At 33.7% G+C, this 24981-nt stretch overlaps 3 protein-coding genes across 12 annotated transcripts in view; 1 reads left to right on the top strand and 2 right to left on the bottom strand.

Moving 5' to 3' along the window:
• The window catches only part of cep170aa (centrosomal protein 170Aa), a 42918-nt gene extending 36591 nt beyond the window's left edge, over positions 1-6327 (top strand). For 5 of the 10 annotated variants that reach the window (XM_052613313.1, XM_052613312.1, XM_052613308.1 and 2 more), the window contains 7 exons: positions 397-637; positions 2386-2566; positions 2657-2833; positions 3068-3156; positions 3645-3738; positions 4341-4392; positions 4695-6327. In XM_052613313.1, coding sequence (XP_052469273.1) covers positions 397-637; positions 2386-2566; positions 2657-2833; positions 3068-3156; positions 3645-3738; positions 4341-4392; positions 4695-4939 — 1079 coding nt within the window. In that variant the 3' untranslated portion in view covers positions 4940-6327. The remainder of the gene's footprint in view (positions 1-396; positions 638-2385; positions 2567-2656; positions 2834-3067; positions 3157-3644; positions 3739-4340; positions 4393-4694) is intronic. The other 5 variants (XM_052613310.1, XM_052613307.1, XM_052613315.1 and 2 more) reach the window with 3 other exon arrangements.
• On the bottom strand, positions 6320-10214 carry dync2li1 (dynein, cytoplasmic 2, light intermediate chain 1). The gene is made up of 13 exons (XM_052613316.1): positions 10066-10214; positions 9779-9914; positions 9606-9640; positions 9443-9512; positions 9260-9348; positions 8617-8797; positions 8462-8530; positions 8232-8309; positions 7933-8012; positions 7766-7836; positions 7446-7543; positions 7278-7370; positions 6320-6723 (listed from the first exon to the last, which is right to left on the bottom strand). The coding sequence occupies exons 1-13, from the start codon at positions 10077-10079 to the stop codon at positions 6661-6663; spliced, it is 1077 nt and encodes a 358-aa protein (XP_052469276.1). The 5' UTR covers positions 10080-10214; the 3' UTR covers positions 6320-6660.
• A 602-nt stretch (positions 10215-10816) lies between these two features.
• abcg5 (ATP-binding cassette, sub-family G (WHITE), member 5) lies at positions 10817-24970 on the bottom strand. Its single transcript, XM_052613304.1, has 13 exons — positions 24810-24970; positions 23842-23963; positions 18466-18602; positions 17182-17280; positions 16871-17003; positions 16132-16271; positions 14499-14628; positions 14183-14396; positions 13620-13825; positions 12963-13101; positions 12639-12824; positions 11608-11720; positions 10817-11260 (listed from the first exon to the last, which is right to left on the bottom strand). Exons 1-13 carry the CDS (start codon positions 24968-24970, stop codon positions 11076-11078), a joined length of 1965 nt encoding a protein of 654 aa, XP_052469264.1. The 3' UTR covers positions 10817-11075.
• Between the last annotated feature and the right edge of the window lie 11 nt (positions 24971-24981).

Raw genomic sequence — 24981 nt, 5'->3', positions numbered from 1 at the left:
TGTTTGATTTCTGCAGAGGTAACTGCAATGTTTAACTTCTTTGGTTTGTTATAAACCCTTAATACATAATTTTGAAAACTACAATCGCTCCATCCCCATTTGAAACAAGGCTTTAACTGTTATAGTGTGTACAGTAATATAAAGTACAAATGCAAATTTTTAAAAAATAGCAACATTTTTGTACAATAATACCTTGAGCCAATGGGGAAGAAGATTTTTGCATCTTGTAACAGAGATGCAAGGAGTTTGGAGACTGTGTGTAATACTGACAAAACTACTCATTACATTAAAAGTTATTCAAATCCTTTTTTGAAATATACATGCCTGTAACCCCCCTGTCAGTTCCAATAGTTTGATTATTTATTGCATTTCAATCAAACCTGTCTTTCTCTTCAGCCACTAACCGGTGGAGACGGCTGCCTCCTGAATATGCCTCTACCTCTGAGGATGAGTTTGGCTCTAACCGGAACCCTCCCAAACACATTCGCCTGCGGCCGGGCACCACTCTTCGCACCAGCAGGCTGAGTGGTCCCGCTCCGGTCACGACCAGCCCCGGGGGTCTCCTCCTCAAAAACAGGATGAGAGAACAGGAGGAGTACATACGGGATTGGACAGCTCACAGTGAAGAGATCGCCAGGTACTCATCAACTCTATACGCACAGACACATTATACTGTATCATTAAAATGCCCCACAGTTACCGGACACACAAAGCATATGATATAGTTATCTTTACATTATGCTTTACTGTTCTTCCAGTCTTATCTCATGAGATATTCCTTAGATTTAAAGTAAACATTTGGTGAAGATCGGAAAAAAACATAGTCTTTGGTTCATCTCGGTAATGTTTGGTGTGGTTCAAGGTTTAGATCTCTTTAATGAAAAATCTTTTGAAATCCTTTTGGAGAAAATGAATGGATAAAAACTATTGAGAACCAAGGCTGCTGTAAAAGTGGGCACTCAGTGTTGGTGTTACATGCAGAAATATAGTTTATTATATCTGGAGATGTTCTCATGTAGCATTAGTCACAGCTGAACAGAGAGCAACAATCCGCTGCTGATGGGCAAACACTAATATACGTTTTTTTGACATTTTATTGTCTTTATCACTTATTAACTTGTGATTTCATGTTCTCGTTTATCTACTTAAGTTTCAAACTGCAAAAAGTTAATTTTTTCAGTTACCAGTGTCCTTAGAAATGCGTTGTTTGTGGTTAGCTGTGTAAACTTTACTCTGTAAATGACTGTCCAGTAATTGTGGAGTTACCAAAGAAGTTAAATTCAGTTACTCACGAGATCTCAGCATGGTAGCTCTCATATGGCAATTTTTATTTGTCTACTTTTATGACTGGGGTCTTTATCTTAATGATTCTAAATGTACATTTCAGAAACATTAATCATACTTTTATGTTGTATGTGTAATATAAGTTATTAATGAAGAATAATATACAGTGAATTTTCCGCATTTTTCCACACAAAAGTGACATTGCATCTTTAGCAATAGCAACATAAATGCCACATATACAGTATTTGTTGTTAAATTTGTGTAGCAATGCTGCCACCTTGTGGTTATTCTAAAAACCCTCTCAATATTACAACACCGTAATAATTAACCATTAATCAAAACCTATAACAAATGTGTGATTCATATGTAATGAGCCATTTTTATGTATTTGCCATGTTCTAATATTATATACACTAATGATAAGTTTAGGTTCAGTGAGATTTGTTTTATTGTTTTTGAAAGGGATTCTATTATTGTCACAAAGGCTGCATTCATTCAACAGTATACTTGTGAAATACTTTTACAGTGTAAAATAAATATATTTACAATATATTTACTATTACAGGGTAAAATATATTTTAAATTGTAATTTATTTCCGTGACGTTAAAGCTGAGATTTCAGCATCATTACTCCCGTCTTCAGTGTCACATGATCTTTCAGAAATCATTCTAATATACTGATTTGGTGCTCAAGAAATATTTCTTATTATTATCAGTGTTGAAAACAGCTGCTTAATATTTTTGAGGAAATATTGATGCATTTTCTTCAGGACTATTTAAAAAATTCAAAGGGAAAGTATTTTTTTTTAATTAAGGAATATTTGTAACAATGTAAACGTCTCTGTTACTTTTCATCAATTTAATGTGTCATTGCTTCATAAAAGTGTTGATTTCTTAAGAAAAAAAAAATCAATTAGTTTTTTTTTTTTTTATAAATAATGCACGTGATGCATGTCATCCATACAATTTGCTATGGGATTGCATATATAAGCATGTGCATGCTTAGAGTAGGGACTACCTAATGTGAGTCTGTGATGTCATTTGCATGATGTTTGTGTTATTGTGCACCCCTAGTCTAGACACCCATCTCAATGTTTACAGGTTATTTCCCTGTGTGCGCAGAATCAGTCAGGACCTGGCCAAGGACCTGGCCATCCTGGCACGAGAGATCCATGACGTGGCAGGTGAGATCGACTCTGTCAGTTCCTCCGGCACGGCGCCCAGCACCACGGTCAGCACAGCCGCGACCACACCGGGCTCCGCCATCGACACCAAAGAGGAGGTACACCTCGCTGCCTTACTTTCAAGATGTTTATTAGTTTACAAGGTGATTGTTCTCAATAACTTTGTTGTTAATTTTCCTTTTCTGCAGCTGGTTGAGAGAGTTTTTGATGAAAGTCTAAACTTCAAGAAGATTCCCCCTGTGGTTCATACCAAAGCCTCAGAGATCAATGGCAGACCAGTGGAGCTTCGTCCCCGGGCCCCGGACAGCGTGGACCCTCAGGCGGCCCTGCGCAGACGTACCTGGAACCGGGATGAGGTGAGACCGGTATGAACAACCACTTAACTTCATGAAATGTACCTGATCTTTCAGGTCTTTATGAATGTATGTTAAGTGAATGATTCAGCGGACTTCAGTGGCTCCAGATGAGAATGTCTTGTTCAGTGTAGCCTGGTGTGTGAGTATTGATGTGATGTAATTCAGTTTAATTGCCCACTGTTGTTTGTTTGGTTAATTATTGAATGACACGGTTGTTATAGACTGCTGGTTGTTCTTTTGCAGGCGGTGCTGGACAGTTTATTGCTGACGTCGGTTTCACAACTGTCTTCTAAAATCCGACAGTCTGTAGATAAAACAGCTGGCAAAATCAGGTCAGTCATAGATGTGTTCTGTGTTGAGCATTAAACCAAATGACATAAACGGTCATTTTATAATTCATTTATTAATATATCCATTACTTTTATACACAAATCCAAATGCTTTAAATAAAATACAAAATCAATATAAGGACTGAAATCAAAATTATTTTTGACCTTTAAAATCTTTTTAAGAACATACTGTTCTTGAAAGTTGTGGAACCATTAATTTCAGTGAATTTTATTTAGTGGTTCCTCCATTTCAGTGAATTTTGAAATGCACTTTACATGGTTTTCTATAGGAACTCACAGATTATATTACAGTTTTACATTTTTTTTTATTTTTGATGTAAACTGTAACTGCTAATAGATCAAATATCTTGTATAAATGTAATCTGTGTGTGTGTGTGTGTGTGTGTGTGTGTGTGTGTGTGTGTGTGTTTAACTATTTGTAACATTTAAAAGACAAATTTTTAATATTGATTCTTATTCACTATTTAAAGGATATTGTTCAAAGACAAAGACAGGAACTGGGATGATATTGAGAGGAAACTCTGTGAGGACAATGAAGTTCCACTTCCCAAAACTACAAACAAGGTAAGTTCTCTAAAGGAAAAGTTCACCCTCAAGCCACCCTAAATGTATGACTTTATTCTTTCAGACAAATCCAATCAGAGTTATATTAAACAAATAATTTTTAATATAGTACTTTTGCTAAACAAAGGAAACTGTGCTTCCATTGCTCTTGTATACAACATCCTCTCGCGAGACTAGCATACTCTCATCAGATTTAGGCTATGCCTACATCCTGCGTCATCCGCTGGAACGCCACTCTCTCATGTATGCATGTATTACAAAAACACATGGATTCACTTCAGGAGGCCCTTATTCACCCCCCAGAGCTGTGGGGCACATTATATAATGGATGGATGAACCTAATTGGACTTCTTTTAAACTATTGAAAAATAACACCCATTCACTGCCATTATAAAGCTTGGAAGAGCCAGGATATTTTTTTTTATAAAACTCCAATTGGAATTGTCCGAAAAAAGAAAGTCATATACACTTCGGATGGCTTGAGCATGAGTAAATCATAGGGTCATTTTCATTTTTGGGTGAACTATCCCTTTAAATGCTGAATGTCTTACAGTAACAGATATTGATCTGTACTTCTGCTAATTATTCTTTATGCCATTCAGGAAATTTCATCTATACTGACAGAGCTGAAGAGGGTAGAAAAACAGCTTCAGGGTAAGACTTAAACCACGTCTGCACTAAATGAAACCGCAGCACGATGCAGCTAAATTTAGCTTGCCTTGATCATCTTCTAAACTGTCCACAAGCATTTGATGCAGCACATTTCTATTTTCGATATACTGTACTATACCTTTTTTTTTTTTTTTTTTAATTTGATAATATAATTCAATATTTTCTGACTGTAACATCATTGTCAACTTGTGATGTTTTTGGTCTAATTTAAATAAGTATGCAGGATTAGCAAAACAAAATACATACACATTCACATTTTCTGATGCGTTTCTCTGTCCCTGCAGTTATAAATGTGATGGTGGACCCTGATGGAACCCTTGACGCTCTGACCAGCCTCGGCCTGACAAGTCCAACCACCACCAAACCCAGAAGCAGTCCTGGGTCTCAGAGCACATGGGGACCTCTGCCCAGTAACGGAGCCCCTCAGCCGCCAACAACGATCAGAACCAGCCCAGAGAGACCCAGTGTAGGACCCAACTTCAGCCGCTCACACCCCACAAGAGAGGAGAGTGCCATCGCTAGCAAATAAAAGACTTTCTGTTAGTAAACTGGATTAATAAAACTAAATACTGTAACTTGTTCCCGAATGGATCTTTTAATGTGTAGATATAATGTACTGTGCCCTTCTACAGGATTCTGTATGAGGTCTGTTTGTTGTTTTATCCCGTTTTGTAACCTTTAGCATTACAACGGTGTATCTGGACTGACTGCTTAGCTCAACTAAGCAAAACCGCACCAAAACACAGACAGCTGCATGTGACCGGAAGCAAGTGGCCATCCAAGCCCAATGAACTGGCAGACGTATCCCTCATGAACTTAAGAAAACAACTCCAGTGCCTGTCTGCTCTCCTCTGAGCTCACCAAAACGTTCTGTAGTTTACCAAACTGAACACAGCTATGCGCAAACTCAGCAATTGTATTTTGAAATGTGTCTATTTAGATAACTGTAATTTTTGGAAAATGTTACATTTTGTGCATTCAAGCTGTTTTGAATTAGCTTAATAAGGTTTTTTTTTTTCATGTATTGAATTTGTATCATTGGAAACTGAAATGTCCACTGCGATTCTTTGCATACTGCAATTTTGTAGTTTTCAATTACTACAATATTAAGAGAGGGAACTTGCAGACAAATACAAGGCATGCACTAATGGACTGGTAAACTGCACCCTGGCTAAATCGATTTTTGCCATTATGCTACTTCGATCAGCACAGCTGAATCAGCCTTATGACTACAAGCGTGTGTGTACTAACATTTCTGCATAGACAGACGTCTGTCTTCATGATACTCTGAGACCATTCTAGCCACCTTCTCATTACTGTTACCTGTTCCTTCTGTTTCTTGTCTGTTGGTGTAAACCTGAACCACTTAACTGGCCTTTCTTTAGGAGCCCTGTAGGAAGAATATTTCTGAAAGAAAATTGTGTAACTGTAAACTTAGACTATAGTGCAGACTGGTACCTGACAGAATACATTCAGTGGGCTTTTCTTTGTTTTCTACATGTATGATGTCACTAAGTGCCCAGTATTCTCAGCTTAGTCTTTCGGTCTTTGAGGATGACAAGACTCGATTCATTGTAATATGGTTTCATTTTGCACATCAGAGGAATAATGTGAAATGAAGTAGTCAATTCAGGGCACTTAAAAGATTGGGACACCACTAAATCCCGCTGTACTCACTACAAGATGCCTTTCCAGTGGGACTCCCCTCTGACAAAACAACCTGATGAAGTGCTTGGTACATTGATTTCCCCTGTGGTTTACACATTGTGTATCATATCAGTGTTTTTTTTTTTCTTTGTTGTTTTTAATGTATGTTTTATTTATTTTTGTTTCAATTCATTTAATTGTTACGGCACTTTTTTTATTTTTTACATAATTTTGCATATTCTCAATAAAGGGGGGAACAGCATATTAAAAGTTTTTGTTTAATTTCAGAGTTGAGCTGTGTATTGTATACAGCTGAAATAATTTGATATTTCTCAAGGGATGCTTTGATAGGGCAATATTCAAAATAATGCATTTAATAATTCATTCATAAAATGCATTCTCCAAATTGTATTCAACTACAAAAAAGCAATATGAGCTACAAAGGTTAGCCACACTACAGGACAGCCATATTACCATTATACATAATAGCAATATTCATACATGGAGACATTTCATTCTTTATGGTACACAATTGAAAGTGGATGAAGTCCAGTACAATGCATTAATATAGATGTAGGTCTTCTAAAGGGTTTTGAATGAAGTCTATGGATCCAGAGCCAAACTTTTCCATGACTTTGCTTGTTCTCTCTTGTACTGCTCCAGCTCCTAAGAACAAAAAACAATGCAATGTTTCTTCTCTAATACATTTAATGCATTTGTGCACCTCATAGTTTAACTAAAGCGCAGTCAATCAGATTTCTACATTTTCTAAAAACTATAAACATGCTGTAAACTTGTTAAAAGTTGTTCACTGTGTAGATATATATAATTTATCATATTCTTATCATTTAAAATTATATTTATATGAATAATTTATCATATAAATAAGATTATATATTTTTTTAATCTTACATAATAGCATAGTTGAACATGCTATACTGCAATCGGAGCGATTAAACTGCAATAGTGACCCTTTGCCACATATTTCCTGATAACTGCAATCACTAAGCCTGAATCAGAGTAACTGAGAAACTACTGAAGGGCAGTGAGAGCGAGGTACAGGGTAACTTTCAGTCACATACTGTACTCTGGAGGATCAGTTAATGACTACAGTAATGAGCGAGTTTTACTGCAGGGTTATATACACACGCATGACTAGAGGTTACTAGAAGACAAACATTTGCTGAAGGGTGATTTTACAGTGACAATAATTCTTTTACCTGGTCTTTCTGAGCTCTGATAGAGTCTATAAGGGGCTCACTGTACTGGGGGTCTTTGGCAGGATCTTTCAGCTCCTTACGTTCCTTGATGTTCTGAAGACAAAAAGGTCAGGGGTCAGGCAGACATTATTTAAACATTATCATTGTTTACACAGCAGGAAACTGTACCTCAGGTGGGAAAACCCTCTCAAAAACCTTTTTCCAAAGGTCTATGGGGTTTCTGGCATGAAGAGTCCCGATATCAACATCGGAGGTTACAGGCGGGCCTAGAAGATGAATGCATTCAAAATATTTTGAACACCTACATATAGGAGTACATACAAATTGTATATATAGTTCATTATACTTAGGCTTTAGTTGTGTTTATAATTGTGCATTTTAGAGGAAATAAAAACTGAATGTATAGCAATATATCAATAATAATAACTATATGCAACAAACAAATTTTTACATTATTAACAATTAAAAAACCACAATGCATATCTTACCAATCTGACTGAGGGAGTCAAAGCCAGCTGGTACTGCCAGAGGTTTGCTGGGGTCAGTAGAGATCGACTTTCTAACAGAATGGAAGAATAAAACAACAAGACTTTATTATTTAGTAATGAAGAATATCCCACATCAGAAGTACAAGAAGATAATGAAGGGTTCATACGGTCTTTCAGTCCCAAATGCCAGCTGATTTACAAAACTTCTGCTTTTAGACATTGTAGCTTCAGACTTGCTGCTGGTGAACTATGGAGAGAAGGACAGCATACAATTATAACACTAACTAGAGAGAAACAGAAATGCTAAATGAGTGATTTTATAAAGCTTGTTTATGCCACAGAAGGCTGATGTCAGTTTAATGTTCCTCAGTTATGGTTTTTTTGAAACTACAAATTTCTGTAGGTTATAATCCATGATCATTTTCAAACTGCATTCTGAAATTCTGTAGTATGAAGTCGGTCTTACGATTAATGAGGCTCCGTAGAAGTGGGCTATGAAGCGTAGAGTCTTACAAATCACCTTTCTCTTCTCTGAATCAAAGTCCTATAGAATGTAGATAGACTGTTATTGATGAATATAATATTATGCAATTTTGAAGGACTTGAATGACATCATTCGATGTTTGATTCGGACAGCCAAGAGTTGACTACTGCAGAAAAAAAAAAAGTAATGCTTTGGAAATAGTTAGATTTTACCTGAAAGATGTCAAACTTGCTTCCAACTATGAGAAGAGGAACGGGGAAAGGGCTTATGAGCTCTCTGTCCTGTTGGAAAGAGACTGTTTCATGTAATAGACTGACGCATTCAATTTCAAGCTTCATTTTTTAGCAATTCTGTTACTCTCTCACACCGGATAGTCCTTGTGGAGGACCCGTGGGACTCGTTGTTTGCCGGATCTGGATTCTCCTGTCTTCTGATGTGAGGCACACGCTTTCTCCACATGACTTCGAGCTGAATCAAGCAGCTTCTCCATGGTCTCCCAAAGAACATTAGGTTTAGACAGATCCAAAACAAGAACTACAGACAAAGAGCTGTGAAAACAAGCACAAATTATTTGTATTTGGTGCATTTGCAACATTTATGAAAGTTTCCACCACAGAATAAAAATATTAAATTAAAATAACTGTGAATTGTGAGAAAAACGTAATTGTGACTTTTATTTCACAATTCAGGTTTTTTTGTCACACAATTGGAAGTTTATATCTAACATTTTAGGCTTTTCTTCTCAGAATTCTGAGTTTACATTTCACAATTCTTAGTTTTTTAATTTAGTTTTTAAGTATTTTTTAGGTTGTGAAAATTACATATATGTTTTTAAATGTAACCAGAATTGTGAGAAGAAAAAAAAAAACTTTGCAATTCTGAAAAGAAAAGTGTGAATAGTGAGATATAAATTTACAATATTTATTTAATTCTTTTTTATAAACTTCATGTATACGACCTCAGTTCAATTTGAATACAATTTAAGTGAGTGCAGTGTTTGCGGATCTAACCTGACATTGTCAGCCGTGATGGGAATCTGCACTAGGTCTGATAAGGACATTCCTCCTCCCTGTTCCCACAGGTGAGCGATGTCTTTAGGCTGTAGAGAGGAGGAAAATATACTCTTATATATAAATTAAAAAGGAAATTCATTTTTTATTCATATAACAAACTGAGGAGGACAATATTCATACCGTGTTATGCCCTCTTGCACGTCTACCAAAAGTGTACTCCAGTGCAAGAGTAGGTTTAGCTGTCTCATCTCTGGTTTAAAGGGTAAAACAGAAACATGATGTGAGGTGACAGCAAAACCCTTAAGAACTTCAGATGTACAGTATGACAGGCTCTTAAACCCACCGATCAAGAAACCGCAGTAATATTGTTGTCTTGCCCTAAAACAGAGATGCAATGTAAAATGTTACATTGGGATTAGCACATACATTTTAAACCACGGTCAAATTCTAAAGATTTCAGGTAACGTTAGGCCTGTGTGTTTGGAGTGATATGTTGCAGGGATACGCATAACTGACCCCTGCTTTACTGCCCATGAAGAAGACTGTTCTCTGTGTGGGAAAGTGCGCGTCCTCTTCATCCTCATCCTCTTCATCAGTCCTGCTCTCCCTGCTGCGCACTTCCGCTGCAGCAATGTCCCATAAAGTATCCGAGCTACAAGACAACATGATCTTAATAGCAACATCTGCATGTTTACTAAAGCAATATCTCGAATCTCTATCTCTATCTCTCTGGGTACATTAGCTTGTAAGCTAACTATCATCGAAATGCACAACAATGTTGTGTAGCTTAAACAGTCGCTTACCTTATTTTAGGCATTATAACTCTTTGTTTAAAAAAAGCCCAAATAATTTACGTCTGGTTTCATCGGAGATACGAGTTTTGTTTTATTTTAGTCCTGTACTGACGCTTGTCGAATGAAGGAGACGCTTGATTACCGTTGCGAGGGGTAACGTCACTGTTTGATGATGTAAGACATCTAGTGCATTATGGGGAATTGAGTTTTTCCTCATTTCTTCAACTTTCTTTTCTATTCCCATTTTTTCCCCGAAGTGTTCTCTCTTTCCACGCGAAGTTTACAAGGACAAATATAGATATTTTGAAACAGTATTTATTTTTATCTACATAGATTTGGATTGAAAATGTTTCAATAGTATTCGGTAAAGAGCCCTTTTGAAAAATAGTAAAAGTATAGTAATGTTTTTTTTTTTTTTTTGACAGATTAATTACCATTTTTATAACCACAGTCTCAAACTATGGTTATGGGTTTATTTTTAGTAAAACCAGGGTATATCTTCATAATTATCTTGTTATACAAATAACCAAAAATAATAACTTTAGCTTTCCTCACATGAAAATGTAGTCTGTCATGCTGCAGTGACAGAACATGGACAGAACATGCACATTTGTTAAATGAAAATATGATCTAAACATTAATACAAGCATTCATATGAAACATTCACATGTGGATGAAAATACGCAGAACAATCATTGGTATGAAGTGGCCTTTTTCTTTAAATGCTGTAAATGGCATTTCATTCTAAAAACAACAGGTACATGTTTTATTAAACATTTATTGCATATAATATAGTATTTACAGTCACATTAGAAATTATGATGTATACCACAAACAGTAATGGTACATTGCATTTTGGAGAAATTTGATCAACAACTATGGAAAAGGTTGATGGATTCAGCTTTCATGTTGAGGTTTTCTGGATATCGTCTACTATGATTTAGAGATATTCTATATACAAAATAAAGAACCTAACATAACATTCTCAGGCACACCAACACATGCACACACTCAGAAGCTTAGCGTCTGATGAGGTGGTCACGTATCTTGAAGCTGATGATGCCTAGTATCACAAGTGCAGGCAGAAAGGCGTAGAGCAGGAGGAAGTCTTGTGTGTAACGCGAGAGAGCTCCAGGATAACCCTGATCTATGATCATATCCCCACTGTCCACCAGACAGGATCCTGGCAAGCCCGCTATAGGTGCTGAGTGAGAGGAATGGTTAGTCAGAGGACATCTGTGAGGACAGCTTATGCATTATATAACATAAAATCAAAAGTAAATTCCTTGTCTATTAGTTTTGACTAATAGCCGATAAATGCCTTTGAAATGTGCACATTTCATTTGGTAAAACAGTCCAATAATATTGATGATATCAGACATGCTGTGGGTAAAGATGTAAACTAGAAACTACTGGCAACATCAATATGTCTCTCGTCAAGTTCTTAATTTAACAAGAAAGACATTAATACAGAAACTGTGCTTGTCAAGTCATGTCATGGGTTCCATTAGAAGTATGCAATAGATTGAGGAAGAAGATGATTGTTCTTACTGCAGGTGAAGTTCAAGCCATAGAACTCCGTGACGATCAGGAGCTCACAGCCGTACTTCTGGAAGGTTAGATAACTCAACCACTGGAACACCACAGGCATTTGTTTAAAACTCCTAAAAGGAGAAAACATATGAAGTTTATCGTAAAAAAAAAAAAACAAATAAAAAAATCTAAATTTGTTTCTTCATCAGAAAGTATTTGGTGACTTTTAGCAGTACATGACTTGCTCACAAATGGATCCTCTGCAGTGAATGGGTGCCTTCAGAATAAGAGTTGATAAAAAAATACAAATCAAAATCCACACGAATCCAGTCCATCAATTAAGGTCTTGTGAAGTGAAAAGCGTCATGTTTGTAATAAACAAATCCATCAAGACATTTTTAACTTCAAACCGTCACTTCTGGCCAAAACACCACAAAAGTTCAAATTCTAAAACATTTGTGAAAAGAAAAAATCCATCATCCGTTGTCAAAACATATTTGTTAGAACTGTTTTGGACTGTTTGTGCTTGACTTGATATGTGCATATTTCTCTCCTGATTCATATGAGACTTCAACTGGAGAATTATTTTGGCCAGAAGCAACAGTTTTACGTTAAAAACTTCTTTATGGTTTTGTTTATTGTAAACCCGCAGCTTTTTGCTTCCCAAGACATTAACCGATGGATTAAAGCCAAATTGTAGATTATTGTGAAGTTTTTGTCAGCTGTTTGAACATTATGACGGCACCCATTTACTGCAGGGGATCCAATGGTGAGTAAGTGATGTAATGTTACACTTCTCCAAATCTATTCTGATGATGAGACAAACTCATCTACATCTTGGGTGACCTGAGAGTGAGTACATTTTCAGCTATTTTTCATTTTAGGGTGAACCATCCCTTTAATATACTGACATTGTGCATTGATTTAAAAATAGAAATACTATGTTACTGTATGTAACTGATGAAAATATTATCCAATCTATAATGCAGAACATAATGCCTTCAGTGCACACTATGGCAATGTTGAATAAATCAAAGTCATTTCTTCACCTTAGAAATCCAGATCCCACCATGATTCCAGCTATATTGAGAAGAGCGACCCCGCTGTTGACCATATTGGGGTCCTGAACAACCCCCAACAAGACCAGTGTTAAAAGTTCACCTATGATGTGAGGAACCATGACCACGGCAGAAAAACACACGAAGCGCATAGGATCTGGGTTCATGCCAACAGTCCTGAAACACCAAACCACACACAGAGAAACAGCATGAGGACAAGATTTTGAGGACATTACCCTTTAGATCTGAACTGTAGTTACCCTGACCCGAGCTCTGATGACCTCAAGTAGCTCACACAAACACACCCACACTCACCAGTACAAGAAAGAGGTGAAGATGAACACACTGATAATACTGAAGGGCAGGATATGGATGATGTAAGCCAGAAACATCTGCCACTTTTGGTACAAGCCATCCTTACTCTCCTGGTCAGCGATGGCTCTTAAAGCAGGAACTGTTTAAAAAAATGTATATATACTGTATAATATATATAATTGAAACTGCATGAAAGTGAAAATACAGTAGCAGACATGTCTTGTGTTAACAATTATGTGTTATCACAAGTCCTCTAAGTTCAAGGTTAAGCAATAATCATGGGCATGCTGGAGCAATTTGTGAGATGTGATCTCTTATCAGCCAGGAACTGATATATAACTGACTGGAATTATTCCTCTAAAGCAACGACTTAAATATGTATCTGACTTATATCGCAAATATAGTATTATAGAATTTACTAATATTCTGAATTAGCTTTTTATTCATATAATTTATTATTTCATTTCATTGTATTATTTTACAAATATGTTTGCATAAGTATTTTTTCTCCTTTGTCTGTTCCAATACCTGTGTCCAAAAGCACATGCCTGCAATTAGTCGTATTTCATTTAAAAGAAGGAAAATACTCAACAGTGAATATGTCCTCTGGCTCCAGAGATATTTTTGAGTTATGTTAACTGTGGATGAGATACTCACATAAAGCCACTGCATTCAGCATCCCAGTATAAGGTGAAGCACCCATACATTGGTAGATGATGCCAATTCGGTCCTGCACGGCACCTTTAGTCACATCCTTATCCAGTTTCATGACAAAAAATGCAATGAAGAGGCCATAAATGAGATTCTGAGAGAGGCGCATGAGAATGCCCATCCTGTCACGAGACATATTTCGCACTGTCCGTCTGTGTGTGTGTAAGAGAAAAGGAAATGCATCAAAAGTGCTTCATGCGGTAACCTCTAAATAAATACATTTGATTTAAATGACTAAATGAACCACAGACCAAACACATTTTAAAGGTCAGGTCCGGTAGAAAAAGCTCTTTTAAGGCATATTTTCACTCTTTACAGTGTCATTTCATTAAAACTTCTGGAAATAAGGTTTAAGGATTCAAAGTCAGTGTCATGACAACAAACAAGGCAGAGGGACAAACAGCAGATGAGAACAGGCAAAGAATTGTGGGAAATGGAGTCCAGGATGGAGTGGCAATGGAGTGGAGAGCTGGTGATTGTGACAGTCAGGGTCATAGCTACAGTTTTACCTGAGGAGGACATTCAGTTTGGACATGCAGTTGGGAGACTCCTTGCTTTTGAATGGGATGATGGGTTTGTCTGCTCTCTGGCAGCTTTGCTCGATCCTTCCAAGCATGTTTTTATAGATCTCTGAGTTCTGGTAGGCTGACGTGATGTCATGCATGCGGCTGTAGGTGGCGGCTTCTCTCTCGCTGCAGCGTGTGTCCACAGAGGTCAGATCAACTATCAAATAAAAAAGGACAATTTATGATATATATATATATATATATATATATTTATATACAAGCATTAAGATGGGTGTTGAGGCAACTTCAAAAGTCGTACCATAAAAATCAAAGGGGTTGCAGTAATCAGGACACTCATATCCAGAACTGCTGAAGAAATCCACCATCTCTTCAGGCTCCCCACAGAACACCAGTTCCCCTCGGCTCATGATTGCTATTCTGTTAAAGATCTGCAGATATTTATATAGCTTTCAGTCATCTGACTTTGTATCAAGTGGGCTATCACAACTCATGTTATATTTCATGCACAATTCACTGCACCTAATGTAAAATATGCTAATTTGATATCACTGTTTTCATATGCACAATAGTGAAAGTGTTTTACAAGTTAGTTTTTGACTAAAATATTTTTTAAAGTCTTTTACATCATTGTATTATTGAATTATTGTTAGGGTAATACATTACAAAAAGGACCCAATAGTTAATGCTAGTTATTGTGTTAACTAACATTAACTGACCATAAGCAATATGTTTGTTGTATGTGTAGTATTTATTGATCTGTTTGAAGTAGTGAATAAAAATAATTGTTCTTGTTACCGTTTTATAGTTTTCTTTATTTATTTTTTAAATACAGGCAAAAACCAGATAGACATGCATGCTTTATTATTATTATTATTATTATTATTAATTATTTAGCTTCTTGTTTAAAATCCTCATCATATATATATATATATATATATATATATATATATAGCTTTTGAGTAAAGTATTTTTAAAGCCTCTTAAATAATTGTATTAAATTACTAATTACTATTGTTGCTGATTTTCTTAATTTATTTTTTTGCTTTTATTTTTTTCTAGTTGCTTGTTGTTATTTTTCTAGACTATTTATTTTAAAAAGCATGTGAAAAAGATGTGAACCCACATTATTCAGTTCGTATTGAATTATTATTATTTTTCTTAATTTTTTGCTGTTATGTTGTTATTGTTGCTTTTGTGTTTTTGTCCTTTTTTTTCATCAATTTTGACAAGTAATTTTTTTTCATTATTATTATTTTATATATATATATATATATATATATATATATATATATATATATATATATATATATATATATATATATATACATACACACATGTAATTTTATATGAACCAACATTTTTATCATCATCAACATTTTTGGTCCATTTCTCCAGAAGAGACTCAAGAATAAGTAAAATATGTAACCCTGGACCACAAAACCAGTCTTAGGCATCAATTTGTTTCGATATTGAGATTTATACATCATCTGAAAGCTGACTTTTTTAGGATAGGACAATATGTGGCCGAGATAAAACTATTTGAAAATCTGGATTCTGAGGGTGCAAAAAAATCAAAATATTGAGAAAATCGCCTTTAAAGTTGTCCAAATGAAGTTCTTAGCAATGCATATTACTAATCAAAAATTATGTTTTTATATATTTACAGTAGGAAATGTACAAAATATTTTAATGGAACATGATCTTTCCTCAATATCCTAATGATTTTTGGCATAAAAGTTAAATTGATCATTTTTACCCCTACAATGTTTTTTTTATCTATTGTTAAAAAATATACCCCAGTGATTTAAGATAATTCTATCATAATAGGCCTTCAGGTTACCAGCCCTGAGCATCAGCTACTGCAATGGCCATCTTTACAGTTAAGTGCTTCAGCAGAATGAGTTTCACAGGCTTCCACTGTGTCTGCTCACCCTGAAAAGTTCTGAACGGGGCTGGTGGATGGTCACTATGACGATTCGATCTCTTCTGGCCAGTTCAGCCAGCAGCACCACGATCTGATTAGCCGTCATGCTGTCCAGTCCTGTGGTCGGCTCATCCAGGAGAATCACCTCTGCCAGGACATACCGGAAACAGGAAAAACAGTAGAAGAAAGAAACCAAATGAGAAACTTTTAACAAAGCCCACTTTGTGTCCTATGAGAGAAAACTTTGAGTGTCTTCTTAATTCAAGTAATTAAAGCGATTAATTGAATTCTCCTTTGTCTAAAGTTAGAGCCAAATTAATTGGCTGATGAATTCATTTACTGGTTGATTGGAGAAGGCAGATGAAAGCCACTTATAATTGCTGGTTTGTGTTCAGTTTGGAGTGGGCTCGACTAATCCATAGTCCACGGTCCCACGAGACCCAGATAAAGGATCCAAAGGGACCCTCATAGACCTCGGCTTAATATTAATAATGTGATAACCCTGTCAGCCACTTTTAATATTCTACTTCAGTCCCTTTCACTCATTTGTTCATTCCTAAATAATCCTTTGAAGGGCTTTGGGTCGCTGTGCTGGTCACTGGATTTAAATAAAATTGAGTCTCTATTACGTTCAAGCAAGGAAATGAACACACACTACACTGTGTTTGTACCATAAACATAAACAAACTATTATACTGTTATGGGTTATTATTAACGAGTCTCGGGCAGGTCAGAGGGCATCTCACTTGGGTCCTGAAGCAGCTGGCTGGCAATGGAGACCCTCCTTCTCTCTCCACCAGAAATGCCAGGGAAAATGCGGCCTCCAATCACGCTGTGAGCCACGTGTCCCAAACTCAGCTCTACCATGACTGCAGCTACCTAACATGGATCAAACAGGGATCAGCTTATTAAAATATGAATCATGTCTCCATCATAACTTCAGGAAAGTTAAGGTATCTGTAGGTATTTGAGATATCTGTCGATTAATCGATTTTTGTTGTCCATATTTCCATATCTGTGGTGATGTGACAACTATCTGTGAAGGGAACGAGCTCACCTTCTTGCGTATGGCCTTAGAAGAGTGTTTTCTCAAAGCAAGCTGAGCAGTGTATGTCAGAGTCTCCTCCACAGTCAGATAGCTCAAGAGACTGTCACTCTGAGAGAATAAAAAATCGATATAAGCATTCAAACTGTTGTTATGTGAAGTGTGCATGTATCAATGGATAGAGGACATGTGCTTTAATTTAGCCGTAAATGCATGATGGTGCACATTATCGACACTTACAACACTTCACAATTTGTAAACTTTGCTCCTAAGTTTAAATTCTTATCTGTATCTTCAGTTCAGGTATTATGTTTATCTATGCCTTTTAAGATGAGTCAGAAGGTTGTGGGGTTTGTGCGGCGTGTCTGTTTGTATCTGTAATTGTTGTGAAGTTCACGCTGCTGAAATTGGACTAGAAGCAATGATACAATAACCCTACTATTGTGCAAAAAAAAAAAAAAAGTTCACAGAGTTAAAGACCATTTTTAATTACTGGACTAGATATATAGCTTCTTTGCATCTAAATTAAATCTGTAAAAATGCAATAATGGCCGTCTCTCCATACTTATTTAATTTTCCAGAAGATGCACATGAATAGCTCAGAAGAATAATGTAATGAGCTCATGTGTAACGGCTAATTTCAGAGTTAACTCTACAAATGAACTTTTCTTTTGCAAACTTTACTGTATTTGTTTAAGTTTGGTTGTGGCAGACTTGACCTTTAGTGAACTAAACCATTGCTTTTCATCAATATATACTTTCTACAATTTTTACAGTCACATGTTGCCTGTGAGATTTAGATTGACATGCACATTTACAGTGCACTGTGGATGTAAATGTATTATACATTCTACTGTATAATTTTGGCCATTGTGATATTTTCTGTTAAAATCACTTAAAATCAAGGCTGGGATGGATGACTGATTCTAGGAAATTAATTTCTAAAGGGGACAGAGTTTAAGTTTGAAAACATTGTATTTTAATACTTTTTGTGACCACACATTTGCACAAATTGTTTTATCTTCATTTTTAAAATACTATATATGGTTAATATTTTCACCTCTTTCAACACTTGAATTATCAGAACTTAAAATGATATTTTAGTATATTGAAGTTTAATCTTTTGCTAGTAGGTATAATAGGTTTTTGTAATATAATAAAATGTTTGCTTATTTGTAGATCAGTACAAATTAAAAAGCTGCACTATTCTTAAGTTGTCACATAATTTTATATTTTGATATTTATATTCTTATTATGTTCATAGTAAAAAAACAAATAAACAAAAAAACAACTCACCTGGAGCACATAAGAGAAACAGTCTTGAAACTGCTCTGTTTTCAGCTTTCTTCCATTCACAAAAACCTCTCCAAGGAGTTTTCCAGAATTCCCGATTCGTCCTGCTATAGCATCTAACAGAGTGGTTTTTCCAGAACCTCGAGAAAGACATCAGTAAGCTTATTAAACTTTTGATATATTATCATATGCCACTTACATTTAAAGAAATTATATTTTCAACTTTATTTTTTAACTGCAATATAAGTTGGTTTCTATAGTACATTGCTTGTTCATTTGAATACTGCTTATTTAGTGCCTTAATAATGCATGTGACAAAGAATAATAGTCATCTGTGAGAACATGATGAGAACATGAAAAAATCTGCTTGTTTTGTTAGTAGTCATGCTCTCAAACTCTAAGTAAATAAACAGAAAAAAAAACATTCCTTACAATTACGCCATGCACTATTACAATATTGTTGTGAAATACACAAATGAACTCATACTGTAGCTAAATATTTAGACTGCATCACTATGGCATGCTGTGGGCTTCGATATTAAAATGTTTTATAACTCAGTCACATAGTTTTTCTGACTTACAAGTTCTTATCACACTTCCCCAGAACTCCCATCATCTGTAGTTAGTAATCTTATTAACCTTTAGATATATCGTATGACATTGACATTTAAAGAAATTATATTTTCATTTCTTACGTAATATAAGTTGCTTTATATAGTACATTTCAGTGTCTTAATAATGCATGTGTAGTGAACAACAGTAAGTACTTTTGTACTTTTACTCCAATAAAACTGAAGAGAACGTCATCCAAAAACAGAGTGGTCTTTTCTGAACCTTGAGAAAGACATCAGCAAGCTTATTAACCTTTTGATATGATATCATATAATATGACACTGACATTTAAAGAAATAACATGTAATCCGCTTTACATAATAAATTCCCTTATTCATTACAGTTTTATAGTCACTGAGACAATAATGTAGTTTTTATTTATATGTTGAATCAGTTTTCATCTTTATATTTAAATTTTACCGTAGTTAAAGTTTTACTAGTTTCACTGTGTTTTGTCATTGTTAGTAGTTTCTGTTATGTCTATATAGTTTTTGTTCATTTTTATTTCAGTTTTAGTTTTAGTTATTTTAGTAAATCGAGTTAAATTAAATTAAAAGGAGAAATGTTGCATTGGCAAATAGTTAAAATAAAATGTTTATATATATATATATATATATATATATATATATATATATATATATATATATATATATATATATATATATATATTCTATGTCAGTGGTAAAAGTAAAAAATATATATATTTTTTAACTTCTTTAAAATTGTTTTAATTTTAGACTGAGTTAACTATAATAACCATGGCTCATTTTATTGCTCACTCCTTATTCATTTCAGTGTCATAATACAATAGTGGAAAGATCTGTGAGAAAATACATTATAATCATTTTTATTCATTATTTCATTTTATTAATCATTTAATTTTGTTCACTTGTTTGCATGCTTAAATTATCAGTAACTTAGACTGTTATTTTAGTATCCTGAAGTTTAATGTTTTAATTATAGTATAATAAGTTTTGGTAATATAACAAAATGTATTAGAAGATGAATATTAAATGTCGGCACTCTTATTGATTAATGCTGGCTGGAATTATTGCTAAATCAGATCAGATTTAAGGTGCTTAATTCTTCAATACTTTTCTACTTTTACTCAAGTAAAATTAACTGTCTGTCCGAAAAGAATGAAGTGGTCCCTCCTGAACCTTGAGAAAGATTTATTGATCATTAGGTTACCCTTTTGATATACAACATTGACATTTAAAGAAATTATATTTTCAGGATTACATAATGTAAGTTGCTTTACATAGCACATTGCTTTGTTCATTCTTATGCTGCATATACATTTCTTACAGTCTTAATAATGAATGTACTATGAAACAACAATGGAAAGATCTGTGAGAATATGATTTTTTAAATAGCCTATTTTTACTGCTTCTTTTGTAGGTGGTCAAGCTCTCAAAAATAAACAGAAAAAAATCTCCCCATTCACTATTCCAATATATCATTGTGAAATACACAAATGAACTCATACTGTAGCTAAATATTTAGACTGTATCACTATGGCATGCTGTGGGGTCCGATATTAAATGTGTTATAACTCATAGTCACATAGTTTTTCTGCCTCACAAGTTCTTATCACACTTCCCCAGAACTCCCATCATCTGTAGTTAGTAATCTTATTAACCTTTAGATATATCGTATGACATTGACATTTAAAGAAATTATATTTTCATTTCTTATGTAATGTAAGTTGCTTTATATAATACATTGCCTTGTTCATTCTGATGCTTACTGCTTATTAATTTCAGTGTCTTAATAATGCATGTGTAGTGAACAACAGTAAGTACTTTTGTACTTTTACTCCAATAAAACTGAAGAGAACGTCATCCAAAAACAGAGTGGTCTTTTCTGAACCTTGAGAAAGACATCAGCAAGCTTATTAACCTTTTGATATGATATCATATAATATGACACTGAAATTTAAAGAAATTATATTTTCATCCTTACGTAATGTAATCCGCTTTACATAATAAATTCCCTTATTCATTACAGTGTTATAGTCACAGAGACAATGTAGTTTTTAATTTATATGTTGAATCAGTTAAAGTTTTGCTAATTTCATAGTGTTTTTGTCATTGTTTGTAGTTTCTGTTATGTATATATAGTTTTTATTCATTTTTATTTCAGTTTTAGTTTTAGTTATTTTAGTAAATTGAGTTAAATTAAATTAAAATGAGAAATGTTGCATTGGCAAATAGTTAAAATAAAATGTTTATATATATATATATATATATATATATATATATATATATATATATATATATATATATATATATATATATATATATATATTCTATGTCAGTGGTAAAAGTAAATTTTTTTATTTTTTTACTTCTTTAAAATTGTTTTAATTTTAGTCTGAGTTAACTATAATAACCATGGCTCATTTTATTGCTTACTGCTTATTAATTTCAGTGTCATAACAATACAATAGTGGAAAGATCTGTGAGAAAATACTTTATAATCATTTTTATTCATTATTTCATTTTATTAATCATTTAATTTTATTTCACTTGTTTGCACACTTAAATTATCAGTAACTTAGACTGTTATTTTAGTATCCTGAAGTTTAATGTTTTAATTATAGTATAATAAGTTTTGGTAATATAACAAAATGTATTAGAAGATGAATATTAAATGTCGGCACTCTTATTGATTAATGCTGGCTGGAATTATTGCTAAATCAGATCAGATTTAATGTGCTTAATTCTTCAATACTTTTCTACTTTTACTCAAGTAAAATTTACTCTCTGTCCGAAAAGAATGAAGTGGTCCCTCCTGAACCTTGAGAAAGATTTATTGATCATTAGGTTACCCTTTTGATATACAACATTGACATTTAAAGAAATGTTTTACAGTCTTAATAATGAATGTACAGTGAACAACAATGGAAAGATGTGTGAGAATATGATTTTTTAAATAGCCTATTTTTACTGCTTCTTTTGTAGGTGGTCAAGCTCTCAAAAATAAACAGAAAAAAATCTCCCCATTCACTATTCCAATATATCATTGTGAAATACACAAATGAACTCATACTGTAGCTAAATATTTAGACTGTATCACTATGGCATGCTGTGGGGTCCGATATTAAATGTGTTATAACTCATAGTCACTACGGCATGCTGTGGGGTCCGATATTAAATGTGTTATAACTCATATAATAATAGTTATTCTGCCTCACAAGTTCTTATCACACTTCCCCAGAACTCCCATCATCTGTAGTTAGTAATCTTATTAACCTTTAGATATATCGTATGACATTGACATTTAAAGAAATTATATTTTCATTTCTTACGTAATGTAAGTTGCTTTATATAATACATTGCCTTGTTCATTCTGATGCTTACTGCTTATTAATTTCAGTGTCTTAATAATGCATGTGTAGTGAACAACAGTAAGTACTTTTGTACTTTTACTCCAATAAAACTGAAGAGAACGTCATCCAAAAACAGAGTGGTCTTTTCTGAACCTTGAGAAAGACATCAGCAAGCTTATTAACCTTTTGATATGATATCATATAATATGACACTGACATTTAAAGAAATTACATGTAATCCGCTTTACATAATAAATTCCCTTATTCATTACAGTTTTATAGTCACTGAGACAATAATGTAGTTTTTATTTATATGTTGAATCAGTTTTCATCTTTATATTTTAATTTTACCATAGTTAAAGTTTTACTAGTTTCACTGTGTTTTTGTCATTGTTTGTAGTTTCTGTTATGTCTATATAGTTTTTGTTTATTTTTATTTCAGTTTTAGTTTTAGTTATTTTAGTAAATCGAGTTAAATTAAATTAAAAGGAGAAAAGTTGCATTGGAAAATAGTTAAAATAAAATGTTCATATATATATATATATATATATATATATATATATATATATATATATATATATTCTATGTCAGTGGTAAAAGTAAAAATTATTATTATTTTTTTACTTCTTTAAAATTGTTTTAATTTTAGTCTGAGTTAACTATAATAACCATGGCTCATTTTATTGCTCACTGCTTATTAATTTCAGTGTCATAACAATACAATAGTGGAAAGATCTGTGAGAAAATACTTTATAATCATTTTTATTCATTATTTCATTTTATTAATCATTTAATTTTGTTCACTTGTTTGCATGCTTAAATTATCAGTAACTAAGACTGTTATTTTAGTATCCTGAAGTTTAATGTTTTAATTATAGTATAATAAGTTTTGGTAATATAACAAAATGTATTAGAAGATGAATATTAAATGTCGGCACTCTTATTGATTAATGCTGGCTGGAATTATTGCTAAATCAGATCAGATTTAAGGTGCTTAATTCTTCAATACTTTTCTACTTTTACTCAAGTAAAATTTACTCTCTGTCCGAAAAGAATGAAGTGGTCCCTCCTGAACCTTGAGAAAGATTTATTGATCATTAGGTTACCCTTTTGATATACAACATTGACATTTAAATAAATTTTTTACAGTCTTAATAATGAATGTACAGTGAACAACAATGGAAAGATGTGTGAGAATATGATTTTTTAAATAGCCTATTTTTACTGCTTCTTTTGTAGGTGGTCAAGCTCTCAAAAATAAACAGAAAAAAATTTCCCCATTCACTATTCCAATATATCATTGTGAAATACACAAATGAACTCATACTGTAGCTAAATATTTAGACTGCATCACTATGGCATGCTGTGGGGTCCGATATTAAATGTGTTATAACTCATATAATAATAGTTATACTGCCTTTTGAGTCACTTACCTGAATTCCCCAGAATTCCCATTATCTGCCCACTGTCCACATGAAATGACACTTGATTCAATATTTGTCTTGTCCATTTTTTTCTGAAAGATGAAAGGTCCCACCAGGGTCCTACATGTTCACTGTAACACACACAAGCAAACAAGAAATGTTTATGAAATGGCCACAAGAAGAGGTTTTCAGTTTGCCAGTAGTTTGTTTGAAACTTCAATGAAATAACAAAGATTAATAAAAAAAGAAATTATAACCCAACAATTATTGCCAAAGATAAAGTCAGCTGATGAGAAAATGTCAGATTGCTTATGGAATTTGAAAATTTATTCGCTGATTGTTTCATGTCAATTGCATATTTAAGGATTATAATATGCTGATAACTTTGATAAATCTGGCCTTTGATTTGCTAGATTTTTATATATATATATATATATATATATATATATATATATATATATATATATATATATATATATATATATATATATATATATATATATATAGCAATTCAGCCAATAAAAGCATTTTTATACATTCTGTTCAGATTAATACATTTTAAATTTTTTAATTGTGATCTTTTCAAAGTTTCAAGTTGTACTGGAGGGGTCCAAAAAGGCTGTTTTAAAACTAAATTTAACTGCATGTCAATTTGTATATTAAAAGTATGTGCATTAGAAAACTAAACAAAATATTGACATTTGTGCTAAAGTACAACAGCTGTCTGGTCATATACATGTATCAGGTGCAGTTGTCTGTTAGCAGAATAAACCCAAGAAGCCCCTGAGCACATTTAGAGTGTGCTGGAAATAAAAAATAAATAAAAAATATATGTGTTTGAAGAGAGTGTCAGTTAATTAAAACCTTAATGGTTTACCAATAACCATGTGCTAAAGTTTTCATAACTGTCACAGACTGTGAATTAAGACAATCACCCATTTCACTGCTTTCATGTCATGTCAATGTTGTATTCTCACCTCACAGTATAGGACACATTTTTGACGCTCAGGCTGCACGACGAACCGACGTAATCCGGCTTTGGTTGGGACGTTCCCGTCTCTGACACCTGCTTGAAAGTTCCATTTAACCCATTATTCTGGAAAACTTCCTGTAATGAATATGAATGTGACTGACTCATTGTCTCTCATC

This window comes from Carassius gibelio, chromosome A13, assembly GCF_023724105.1.
Source record: "Carassius gibelio isolate Cgi1373 ecotype wild population from Czech Republic chromosome A13, carGib1.2-hapl.c, whole genome shotgun sequence".
NCBI classification, from domain to species: Eukaryota; Metazoa; Chordata; class Actinopteri; order Cypriniformes; family Cyprinidae; genus Carassius; species Carassius gibelio.
This window is presented reverse-complemented; position numbering and strand designations above follow the sequence as displayed.